This window comes from Alligator mississippiensis, chromosome 11 (genome assembly GCF_030867095.1).
Source record: "Alligator mississippiensis isolate rAllMis1 chromosome 11, rAllMis1, whole genome shotgun sequence".
NCBI lineage: Eukaryota > Metazoa > Chordata > Crocodylia > Alligatoridae > Alligator > Alligator mississippiensis.
Window position 1 is genome coordinate 41,271,304 of NC_081834.1, and position 12,927 is coordinate 41,284,230.

Consider the following 12,927-nt stretch of genomic DNA (forward strand, 5'->3'; position numbering starts at 1 on the left):
TCTCAAGACCAGAATAGGGTGGCCACTGATGCATCCCTAGAATACAGGACAGCTCGCTGGCTGAGGGGGCCCGCCCTTCAACAATCTGCAATGATGGGTGCAGTCACTGTCTCCTTGGCCAATCAGCAGGGAGGGATGGGGTGATGATTGGCCAAAGGGCCCCAATAGCAAGGGGCTGGGCCATCACCTTCCTCCCTCCCTCCCTGGCTAGATGTGAACCCCTCTCCTGCTGGCTATGTACTGCCCTCTACCTGTAGGCACAGTCAGTAATCACAAGGACAAAGTATTGACATGTTTTTCCACCAGTGAACTCAAAAACAGGATTTTCTTCCTGTCCATTCAACATTCAGAAAAGGAGAGGGGGGAAAAGGGTTTAGAAACAGGATGATCTGGTATAAAACAGGACCAATGGCCACCCTAGTCCAGAACTTCCTGATTGTTTGCATTCTATACTAAAATTACACTCGGGGCACTGAATACCCAGGTATATATACATGAGTATGTATGCATGTATATAATTATAACCGGGAGCCTCAGGCTCCTGTTGATCTTTAGTGAGAAAAATGGCAGCAGACAGAGCCCAGGAAGCTGCACAGGGGCTAGCCAGGAGCAGGAAGGCAGCAAAGAAACACTGCTGCCTAGGCAAGGAGCTGTGGAGTTGGCTGCAAGAGAACAGACAGCTAAGGAAAAAGCCAGTAGGGCAGAGCTTAGCTAGTACAGCAGGGAGGCTGCTAGAGCAGCAGTCATAAGTTGCTTTAATAACCAGCCTTCAAGCCCTAAGGAAAAACCACTGCTCAGCTGGAGCACCACCTGACTGAAAGGGGCAGGGCTTAGGCAGCATATAACCCTAGGGCCAGAGCAAATTTAGCAAGTTGCAGAGTGAGAAGCTCTTGGTCATGGGTTGCAGGAAGGGGCTTTGATGGCTCCTGGAATCCCCTAAGGTTGCAAGTAAGGCCCTGAAGGTTTTCAATCAAGGGAATATAGCCCAGTGGAGGTATGGTTGCTCTGACAGTAAGCTACTGTTGTTGTTTGGACTATGCACAGGTTTTTATGTCCTTTTCTCCTTATCCCATTACTGCTGTATTCTTTTCTGCATGTCTGCCCAGCTTCCTATCCCAAGGGGGTTGGCAGCTGCATCCCCAGCCCCAAGCTGTTCTTCTACCTAGCCTGGTGGCTTTACCTATCTCCCATGAGAATGGCCTATGCTGATTATATCCCTTCAGTTTGCAATGGGCCTAGAATACAGGCCCACCTCTACATGGTGGAATCGTATCATGTTACCTGATGGGCTATAACATAACACTGTTTGTGCCCTCCCTGCCTATGTCTTCACAAGAATGAGCACTGAGAGAGTCAGGTGCCCGCCCTGAAAATAAAGGGCTGTGAAACCTGAGTGGACAGAGGCCCCTAAAATCCAGAGAGTTCAGAGACACACAAGTCGAATCAGGCTGTTCCAGTCACCTCCCTACTCAGTATCTGGGCACACTGGATATCCATTTGGAGCTCTTAATCTTCCATGCTGACCTGCAGCAAAACCCCCAGTTTTTCTTTTTTTCCTTTTTAATATTATTTAAAAATACATTCACTCCCCTTCTCCAACCATTTCTGACTTTCTCTCTGCCCCCTCTATCCCATAAAAGTGATTACAAGTAGTACTAGGTAAGCTAGGTTCTTATGTTCCTTTATAGTAACAAGCCCCTTTTATATTGTAAACAGTGTTCTATTATGTTTGTGTCGCGGCCGAGGGCCTGTGGCCAGCAGCCTGGGCACGTGGGCCGGGGAAAGGGTCGGCACGGCGAACTAGAATTAAGCACTGATGCGTAGAGGTTGATTAAAGATTGTTTTACTTACACCGTAGGTGGTCGCGGTGCAGGCAGGAAAACTTTCTTGAGTTGCAGTTACAGACAAACACGTGGAGTTTGCTAGGCTCCACCAAAGACACACACATACGCGGAGTTTGCTAGGCTCCGCAACACGAACCGGACAGAGCTCTGGATACACACACGGAGTTTGCTAGGCTCCGTGGAACGACTGAAATGAGAGTCCGAAAGGTGACTCTCCATGAGCTCGCAGGGTAGGGTACGTCGAGGGATCGTGCGGTGACAGGGAGAGGCTAGAGGCTGATCAGGCCCCTGTATCCTCCTCTAAGTCACATGCGGAGTTTGTTAGGCTCCACGGCGCGCTTAGAGTTCTTCACGAGATGGATGTGAAGTCCTCCAACTTGGGCGGAAACTGCTCAAGCCTCTTATACAGCTAGCAAGCCAATCGCTAGCCGCCACGTGGGAATAATTTAGAAACAGCCAATAGTGGGAAACAAATTTACATATGGGTGGCGGGAACTCCTTTGCACCGGGGTTTTCTCTATGCAACTGAGAATTGCACCGTGCAAAGAAAGCTCCATGTGGCGGGAAATAATTCTTCAGTGCCGAAGCACACACAAAATCATACCCTTTGGGTCATGACAGTTTGTATTGATTTTTACTGTTTTATATTGAATTTTCTGATTTAGGCCTATGTCTGTAAAGTAATGTTAAGTTTCCATTTTGGTATGTCAAGCCTCCATCTTGTGTCCTCTGTCTGGGTATAACCTATGTTGTAACTATGACTCATGCCTAACCAGTCTTATGTAAATTGGTTCCTGAATGAATGGGAATGAATGAGGGTGCTTGAGGTACAATGGTAGCAGGCCTCTACTGAATGATCAACTCAACGACTGGACCATCAACTCAACGACCCGACCATTGCCTTGCATTGACTCACTCAGGAACCACAGACCTCACCCAGGAACAGAGACAGAATCCAGCATTTGAAAGATAAAGAACCTACAAGGACCCAACATTTGGAAGATAAAGACACTACAAAAACCAGCAACCTCACCATTGTGTCCTACCAGACAAGACCTGAATCTGCATGTATGCATCCGAGCAGGACTGTTCTTGCCTGGACATGTCCTTCCCATAGGAGACACAGGTAGCCCACCCCTATACAAGGGGTGGTAGAGTGTGATCTCTTCGGGGTGCCCTCTCCATCTGGACCAGCAGTACACCACGCCACCTATCCACCCAGAGGCCCTGCCGGTGAGCCCCTCTGGACAACAACTTGCTGGAGAAGACCCCAACTGGCCATCGAGGATCAACTCACAGCCCAGGATAGGTAGCTATCACCCACCTTCCTTCCTCAAGCAAAGTATCTGGACTCTGTCCCTACACACTTTGACTTCAATCCCTCCACCAAGCCTCTTTTTTCTTCCGCTATCGTGTGGGTGCATGTGTGAGTGCTTGTGTGTGTAGGAACCAATAACTTTATAAGCTGTATAGTATACTGCCTGTCTAATAAAACTGATATTTTTGACCTTGAGTTGGTCTCTGTCTTGCTGCAGGCTCCCAACTAAATCCCCATCTCTCTGACCTCCTTCTGCGCTTCATTCCTCTCTGCTGCCTCTATTTCCCCTGGCTCTAGCTTTCTCTCCTCCTCTGCTGACCTCCCAGCCCTACTCTTTGGTCTCCCAGCTCTAGCCCCCGCTCTATCCTGTCTGCTCTGCCTCCCTCTTCCTCCCCCTTGACCTCCCGGCTTCCCGGTTGTGTCCTGCCATCTCTGCCTTCTCTCTGATCCATGTCTCTCCCTCCATTCCTGTTTGTGTCTGCTTTCTTTCCCTGATCTTCCCTGTCTCTCTGTTCCCCATTTGTGCCCAGTCACCTCTGCTTTCTTCCCCAGTCTTCTCTTTCTCTATTTGTCCCCAGCTTCCCCGGGGGTGCCTCGCCACCTACACCTTCTCCCTGATCTCCCCAGCACCTCGCAGAGTCCCCTGATTTCCCAGCTTGCCTGCCGGCTTTCTCCCCTGTTCTGTGCTTTGCTGCTGCCTTCTGGCTCTTCCCGGGCCCACAGCCCCTCTCCAGCACCTGCAGCCTGTTCCCAGCCTCTCCCGCAGCCCCAATCCGGCTTCTGGCACCTGGAGCCTCTAAAGCAGCCTGGATCTGTCTCCTGCCACCCCCACAGCTTCCCTCACACCCATGGCTTCTGTCAGCAGCCACAGCCTCTCCTGCAGCCCTTCCGGTGCCCGACTCCCCCCTGCCCCGGCTTCCCTCTTCTCATACCTCTCGGCTCTGGCTCTGGCTCCATCCCCAGCCTCTGTGCTGGCTTTTCCCCGGCATCGCTCCTCCACCCTGCTGCCTTTCTGCTTTTCCCTTTGATCAATTAGTACCAATTAAGGTCACTGTGGCCCCTGGGGTTACATGAGGTTAAGTAACCCCAGGGCACATTGACCTTGAGTTACCCCAACCCCAAATGACCTTGAGTAACCCTGGGGGCACTTGACCTTAAGTTACCCCAAATGCCCCCTAGTGTTAACACACAGTCACAAAAGTGCGTGTTTGTGTATGTGTGTGAACTCATAGTGGGGTGTGTGAGTATATAATTTTGTACCATGCCCTCCTGTCAAATAGCGCAATGTTGGGATCCTGAATGTTGATCTGGCACGTTTCAAGTCAACGGGTCCATTAACAGTATTGCGGTACCACTTTAGAAGGATAGTGGTTCTATGTCAGTAGACAAATTCTAATTCTAATAAAAGGCTTCGTCTGTCTGTTTGTAACCATTTTAGCCAACTGCACATGTGCTGCTGAGAGGGTGTTGGTGATTGGCTGAGCAAACAGGCTGAGTGGGCCCAAGCTTGCACTGCTGCTGGGGAACTTTGTGGTGGCAGTGAGCATGCCCTGGCTGCCTGAGCAGTGGGACTTCTGCCTGTGCCCCCCCCTTGCTGCACTCCAGAACAGCCAGCAGGAAAGAGGAGGCAGTGGGAAGGAATGGCGGGAGTGGAGTGGGGATGGGAGGCAAGTGGATGTGGGCCATGGGGACGTGGAGCAGGGCCGGACCTGGAGTGGCAGGGCATAGAGTGGGGCAGGACCCACAGTAGTGGGAGGGGGGGTAGAGCAGGGCCAGACCCGAAGTGGCAGCAGGGGTGTAGGTGTAGTGGGGCAAGATCTGAAGCAATAGGGGGGGATAGCAGGGCCAGACAGGGAGTGGCGGGAGGCAGGGTGGAGCAGGGCTGGCCCCAGAGTGGTGGTGGTGGTGGGGGTGGGGAGCGGGGCTGGACCTGGAGCAGCGTAGGGAGTGGGGGGTGGAGTGGAGTCAGATCCACAGCAGCATGGAAGAGGGGGGAATGGGGCTGGACCCAGAGTAGCGGGGAGGGGGGTGTGGAGCAGGGTGGGACGTGCATTGGCAGGAGAGGGGGGTGTTGCAGAAGGAGGAGTTCCGTCACGTCATTGCCTGGCAGCAGGGTGAATATGGAGAGTTTGTGATCAAGACCCTGACGAGGTGGCACGGCTGTGAGGCCGGAGGAAATATAAGCCTCAGATGAACTATGTCAAGCTGAGCCGGGCACTCAGATACTATTTCAGCAAAAGGATTCTTCACAAGACAAAGGGGCAAGAGGTTCACCCACAAGTTCAACTTCAACCAGCTGGTGATGCCTAACTACCCATTCATTAACATACAGCCCAAGGGTGTCGTGCCACAGAGTGCACTGCCTGTTCCCACTGCCTGGTTCCATTTCCCACCTTTAGACAGCCACTCCCCCACTGAGGATGCCCAGCCCAGCTGGTTGCCCACAGGGCTCCTGGTGCCATCCAGCTAAGAACCTTTGAGTGACAGCGGTGAGAGGAAGCCCGATGTGCCTGAGCTGGAGGACGGCTCCTCTGACTGGCGGCGTGGCGTGGATCTCATGGCACCTCGCAATGCAGTGGGCCCCAGAGGCATCAACCCTCAGAAACAGTCATGCTGCCTCTCCTCACAAGGCCTAGGGTGTAACTGGATCCTCACAGCCCTTTCGCCGTGTCCCCTCTGCCGGGGTGCGGCGGGGTCTTGAATGTCCCGATCTCACCTGCCATGTCCCTGACTCTGACTCTTTTCTCCTATAGCCCCTCGCCAAGTCTCAGCCCTTTCACAGGCAGCAAATGCTTTTCTTTCAACCCTGAAGAGATGAAACATTACCTGCATTCACAAGCCTGCTCTGTCTTCAACTACCACCTGAGCCTGCGGACTTTCTCTCGCTATCCAGGGCTCATGATCGTACCACTACAGTGCCAAATCTCCAGAGGAGCAAACTCAGTTCCCCATCAAGCTGCAACCTCCTTCTGTTGGACGCAAAAACAGGGAGAAACTGGAAAGCACTGAGGAGTCAGCTGCCCCCCAGCTCACTACCCCTTCCTCCAGGGTGAAGATTGAGCATTTATGGCTCACCAATTCAAGACCACAGTCCTCCAGTTTAGATTCCTGGCCTGACAGTAACAACAGCAAGACCAAGTCAGGCCAGAAATAAAGTCAAATGTTACCTAATTTAGTGAAAAATTATGGATGTGGCCCACAGGTAGCTGGAAAACAGGGAATATGGGCACACCAAGCAGCTGGAGTTTGACACCACTACCCTATATGAATCTGCTGTGTACAGCTGCATGCCCACTCATCTCTAAACAGGGCTTTGATCCTTTCTGTGTCCACTGTGCATGAGTTTGCATGGCCTCTAAAAAGAACATGAGCTTTCCGCACATGCCACTGAGGTTCCTTGAAATTTGTCCTTTTATTGGATTTTTTAATTTTTGTTCCATGTGACCAGTTTCTCCCCAGACATGTTGGCCAACTTCATTCTGAGCCTCCCTCCTGCCTTTCCAAATCAGACAGGACAGAGGATATTAACAACAGTATCTCCAACCCATATCAGAAAGGCCAATGCCTGTTTGAAAGAAATCAGGAACAAAAGTGGGGAAAAAATCCCTAGTCACCAGGAACAACATTCAGGTGTTTTGTAAGCATGGTTCTTTGGGTAGATGTGATGTTTCATGCATCTGGAGAGGTTGCCATGGACAGGTTTGACATGGCATCTGACCATGCTTGGCAGTGAAACCATCAGCATGCTCAGTTGCTCTGAGCTGCCTGCCTCTGAATCCAGCAGCACTGCTGTGTTTGTGCAGCTGGTAATTAGCTTTGGGTGGAGAACTAAGTTAATTAACACCATCACTCAACAGTGCCAATTAACCCAGCAGAAATACTGTGTGGAGGTGATTAAACTGCTTCCAGGTTAGTAGGCCACTTGCAGAGGACAGCCCTGCTTGCTTATGGACTTTACTGATGGACATAATAAATTTACCATGCAGATGGGGCCAGGGAAACTTTCCCTGATGGATAAATCCCTTGAATCCCTGCCCCAGGGAGGGAAGGTTCCTAAAACATGAGACTAAATGTAACCTAATCCTGGCAGCTGTGGGTGGAGGGCAGACAGTGACAGCAAAGTGAGAGTCCATGAAGTTGCAGGGCAGAAAGGTCTCTGGGGCATTGCTTGGCTTCCCCTTTCATTATTTCTGAGCAGGCAGCAGGCAGAGAACTGAAAATGAGCAACTCCAGAACATGAACAGTTCAACAAGGCATGGCCAGACCAGCTGACATTGAGTAATTAACATCATCCCTAGTTTTAAACAGCACAGCCCATGCAAATTAAATCACATATACTTAAACCAACCTAATAACAAATATTACATCAAACAAAGTGCTAACTAAGACAAGCCAAATCAAACTGGAGCAAGGCACAAATGAACAATCTCCACTAAATAAAGTGAGGTGCACTTGATGGGAAACCTTCAGTGAGGGTAAACAGCATCAGACATAGGCAGCATCAGTTGTCTGCACTCCCCACTTGCTTTCTTTTACCCTTCCTTCTTTCCCATGTGCTGCAGCACAGCACAGCACAAGCACTAATTGAGAAGGAACTGCTTTTTTCTCCCTAGCAACGACCATTTCTGCAGGTCATTCTGGATAATCCAGTCATATACCTGGAGCCCCCATGGTGCTCTGGGCAGAGGTATGTATGTTGGTTCCAAGAACAGCACTTTGCACCATGTCCTGGGGAGATTGCTGATTTTGGAGGTGCTTCTTGCAGCTCAGCACTACTGCAGATAGGCGCTCCAGGAGTTTGTAGCCCCTCTGCCTCTCCTAAAACTCACACTCCCATCTTTCTCTCTCTTACTGCTTCTGTGATGATGCTTTCCAGGACTTCATGCCTCTGATGCAGTTCATGCCAATTTGTGGTGCAGCCCTTCTCACTCTCTGCTTCACTGTCCTTGTGCTGAGGCTGGAAGCAGGAGGACCTGAGTCTCCATCCTGCAGTGGAACATGCAGACAGAACATATAGTCTACGCTCATCTTTTTTTCCTTCCCCTCTATGTTAACAATGGACTCCCTCACACAGCTGCAATAGCTCACACTTTGCACCTTGTACTCTTGCTGGCATGTCATCCCTGTTGATGTTTGAGCCCAGCAGGTCAGAGGCAGCAGGTAAACAATGGGCAACCATATGCCTCTTTGTGGTCTAGTATTGGTTGCGTGTGTGTGTGAGTGTGTTGGTGGGAGCATAGAGAACTAAAATGACTCTCTTGTCTTACAGACTGGGCAATCCGTTGGCTAGGGACAGACATTCAAAAAGCCTGAGCCTGAAATGATTCAACTTTTGCAGGTTAGTCTATCCTGTCTAGGCTGAACTGGTTTGTAACCACACAAACATCTCCTCTGGACTGAGGAAGTGCAGGCACATTCCTGCAGTGGCTCACTCTAGAAGCTGGGGGCACTACAGCAGCCGTCCCTTTCCATCCATACTGCTGAACTGAGGGTGGGGGGTGTGGCCAGGCCCTGACAGGATGCTGCAATTATGGAGGGGTGCCCTCCCTCCCCTGTTGATAATAGAGCATTGAGTTGGGGGGATGTTAAAACCTAGCTCTGAGCTGGCCTCCTGTCACATAGGTTTACACCAGTTTCTGGTTCCTTAAACTGGTTTATATGTAATGTCTGTCCCTAGCCCTTAAGCTAATAACAATGTTGTGGTTCCTGAAGGCAGCCTTCCAGGTCAGTGACACTGTGATGGTAAAGTATGTGTACGTACATATTAAGAACCTGTCAGCTGCACAATAATAGAAGATCCAAGGGCAGTGGGGTAATTCTTGTCATTGACACAGGGCAGCTATTTGCAAAAGTACTTAAATGCTTTAGGAAGCTCAATCCCACTAACTTTCAGCCAGTTAAATTCCAATCTATGATCCACAAATAACTTTCGTGCTGAAGTTTTGCACTGTTCAGCCAGCTGTAGTTAAAGTGCAGGTAGTACTTTAATGTAGTTAAAGTGGCCAGAATAAGGATGGGGGAGCAATTGAATCAATTAATATCTAAATCTATAGACAAACAAGAATTCATGCCTGGCTTTCTCCTCCCTTGGTAAGGTGCAATGCAGATTTGTGGTCCCAAGAAGCACTGAATAATGTTAATGAACATGACTAATGGTTTCATGTGAGAGACAGGGAGGGGGTGGTATCTTTTATTGGACCAACTGCATAGTTGGATCGAGTGAGACAAGCTTTCAAATGACAGACATCCTTCTTCAGGTGATTTTTTAGTAATTAATATAGGAGTTTTGTGGCCATGGGCTCTGGTTCCAGATAAGAGTAGAAATATACCTTCTTAAAGTGCAGCAGCAAGTGTGTGACACGTGTTTGACTTCGTATATTCGGTCACCACAAAACCAGAAGCTGCCACATTCTTCTGAAAATAATCCCTCTTAGTCAACAGTGTCTGGCTGCTGGGAAAGAAGCAAAACTGACTAAAGGGATTTAACAGCCCTGGAGTCCTGCTGAGATTTGCAACATGCATCCAAGCACACTGAGATCAAATACTTGCAGCCACATTTTATCTGGCTGCAGATTAGACCATGAAGTGATTTGAATCTTCACAGCTGCATCTCTAGTCTTTGCTCTTTTCCCACCACATCTCTGCTTCCTGAGCTGCTCCCTGGACTCTTGCAGTTCCTTCACTGTCAGCCCCCAAGCCTTTCCTGCAGACAGAATGGTTAAGGGGCCTAAATGCTTTCTCCCCACATGGAATCCATGACTTCTGGTTGGCCTCCATGGCTGCTGGGTCAACAAACACATACATCCTGGCCAGCTGGGTTTCACTGGGGGAAATGTTATGGGGGAGAATTCAGACCTAACAAACCTGATGGCGGTAACACAACACTGCCTAGCTCCCTCAGCCCCACCATTGGCTGTTCCCTCACTCTTATTTCATTTTGGCCCTTAGCCTGGGACAACTACAGGGCTGGAACCACCTGGGTGTCCTGTAAGGTGACCAGGACAAAGGGTTCTTGACCCTGGGTTCTTGTACAAGTAATGGGGGCTTAGTCCTCAGGGTTGCAATCTTTGCCCCGTAAATTGAAATGGTGGGGTTTTAATTGAAATGGTGGGGTTTTATTTTTCCATCACTTTTATGGTGGGAGGCCTGATCTGGTTTTGGGGGTTTTTTTTGGTGAGGGGACCAATCCTTTTTTTTTTTCCAGCAGAGCCTGCCTGTGGCCAAGGGGCGAGCTGCCAGCAGGCCGAGTAGCCCCTGAGCTGTGGGGAACCCTGAGCCTTTCCTTCACGGCAGTGGTGCCCCCTGGGGCCACCTGGGCAGGGCTCCTAGTGGGCTGGGTGCTGCCCCACTTTGGACACAGCATCTGGCCTGATCCAGCTCTTCCCCAACCCCGAGCTGGGGCAGCACCTGGCCCACCACCAGCCTGCCTAGCTGGCCCCAGGGGGCATTACCACCACAGAGGGAAGGACTGGGGTCCCCTGCAGCTCAGGGGTCACTCAGCCAGCTGGCAACTTGTCCCCTGGGCACAGAAGAAGCAGGCAGGCTTCACCAAAAAATCAGGCCCCTTGCCACTTCTGCCTTCAGCAGGCACCTGCTGAAGCCAGAAGCAGTGAGGGGCCCAATCCTTTTTTTCTCTGAAGCCTCCCCTCCTCTCTTGTGGCTGGTGGGCGAGCTGACTAATAGCTGCAGTGCATCATTGTAAGCTAAGCTACATCAGGATGTAGTTTAGTTTGCAACAATGCAGGCTCATTTTAACCCCCCAAAACTCTTCCATGTGTACAAAGCCAAACAAAATGACATTTTTGTCATGTGCACATGGTAATGGTGTCACATGTACAAGTGCCCCCTGATCGGGGCTGTTTTTACTGAACCAGATTCCCAGTACTTTTACTGAGGTCCCACCTAAGCAGATCCGTGTGGGTTCTTACCTTAGCAAGCAGTTGTTTGTTCTGGTCAAGGTGTTTTCAACAGCACTCCTTCAGGCCCTGATCCTGCACAGGGCAATCACTGATTGCAATGGCAGGCTGAGCAAGAGAAAAGTGAGACAGTGTTGGCTGTTGGAGCTTTAGGATTTTTATAACAGAACCAGTTGTCCTATTAGGTGTGGCTTAAGTCAGTTCTTCTCTGTGAATTGATGATTGCTGTCTGCAGGCAAAGAGTTAAGACTTTTCATTAGCAATTCCAGAGCGAAACTGAAACCATGGACTACTGCCAAGCCAGCAGAAAACAAGCCTCAGTTTCAGGAAGCAAAACGCCCTTTTGTCTGCTTTGGGTTTAGCAGATTTCTGAACCGAGGAGGGCAAAACTAACCCAGCTGGACTCCCCCTCTGAGCCATGGCCACAAGGAACCCTGTAGAAAATCTCCAGGATGATACAACCTGTTTCATCTGCCTGGAGTTCTTCAAGGACCCAGTGATGATCATGGGCTGTGGGCACAGCTTCTGCCAAGCCTGCATCAGCCAGTGCTGGGAGGGAAAGGAAAAAGATGTCTCCTGCCCTCAGTGCAGACTGACCTTTCCACAAAGGAACCTGTGCCCGAACAGGCTACTGGCAAATTTTGTCAGTATAGCCAAGCAGCTGAAGGCACCGGCAGCCAATGAAGCAGAAGAGCAGTGGATGTGTAAGAAACATGGGGAGGCCTTGAAATTGTTTTGTGATGAAGATCAAATCCTCCTCTGTGTAGTGTGTGAGAGATCCCAGGCTCATCAAGCTCACACTGTGGTTCCCATAAAGGAGGCTGCCCGGGAACACAAGGTAGGTGATTGGTATCTGGGCTAATACGTAACAGCTTTGGCAGACAAGGTTCTTTGGGTAAATATGACTTTGGAAGTTCATACAAGGTTAATTTTGTCATGTGTTTTCTGGTATGCTCCATTTCTCTCTTATTCCACTGTTGGTGGAATTGTTCTGTGAAACTTTCCTTGTATGACACATGCTGCTCAGTGTATATATTGGTACTGGTTTCTATTACAGTACTAGATTACTATTTCTATTGCAGTATTCACTACTAACCCTCTGCATCACAGAAGGAGCTAGAGACCCTAAACAAGATCCCATCTTGATAGTTCTGGGCCATGTAGAGCAGCAACATTTGTCTGACCAGACAAGAGAAACAGAGGGACAGGGACCTAAGTCACAAAGCAAGTCAGAGGCAGAGGTAAGAATAGGTCCCAGGTGTCCCCAGCCCCACTAGATCTTGCTGCCTCCCAGGAACAGCACCTAACACTCAGGCAGCCCTTACAATAGGAGAGAGAGTCAACTAGAGAAAAGATCCTCAAGCCCAGCGGGAAAAAGGAGTTTCCCATGGGGGCTTAGAAACTGTTTGTTGCTTGGGTGGTTGGCCCTGATGACTCACTTGCAACAAAGATCTGTATTGTGTTAACAACCCTGTTGATTCTTGCACAGTGCATCAGCTCTATTCAACATATATGTTCCTGCCAAATGCTGCTTTTACTAGGCTTGTCCACAGAGCAAGTAATTCCAGGGGATATTAAGGCAAGCCAGGTTGCACTGTGTTACAATGCACTTAACCAGACAACTTGCAAACTAGTTCAATTCACATCTCCCCCTGTGCTCATATACCACAACCTTGGGGATCTCCCAGAATGCAGTTCTCCTGGCAGCATTGGAAAAATTACTGGAGGGAGGTCCCTAGTAGGTCCGTGCAAAACAGCACCACTTCATTTTGACTTCCATTTTGCTGTTTCAAAAGGACAGTGTTTCATTTTGCTGTTTCAAAGCACTGTTCTGTTTCATTTTGTCAAA

The 12,927-nt window shown here is 49.7% G+C and overlaps 1 protein-coding gene and 1 pseudogene across 1 annotated transcript in view; both read left to right on the forward strand.

Moving 5' to 3' along the window:
• LOC109280624 (ETS translocation variant 3-like) overlaps positions 1–6,329 on the forward strand; it is a 28,641-nt pseudogene extending 22,312 nt beyond the window's left edge.
• Positions 6,330–11,088: 4,759 nt separating this feature from the next.
• LOC102566000 (E3 ubiquitin-protein ligase TRIM11) overlaps positions 11,089–12,927 on the forward strand; it is a 28,701-nt gene continuing 26,862 nt past the window's right edge. Inside the window, exon 1 of the mRNA XM_059714922.1 lies at positions 11,089–11,916. Coding sequence (XP_059570905.1) covers positions 11,497–11,916 — 420 coding nt within the window. The 5' untranslated portion in view covers positions 11,089–11,496. The remainder of the gene's footprint in view (positions 11,917–12,927) is intronic.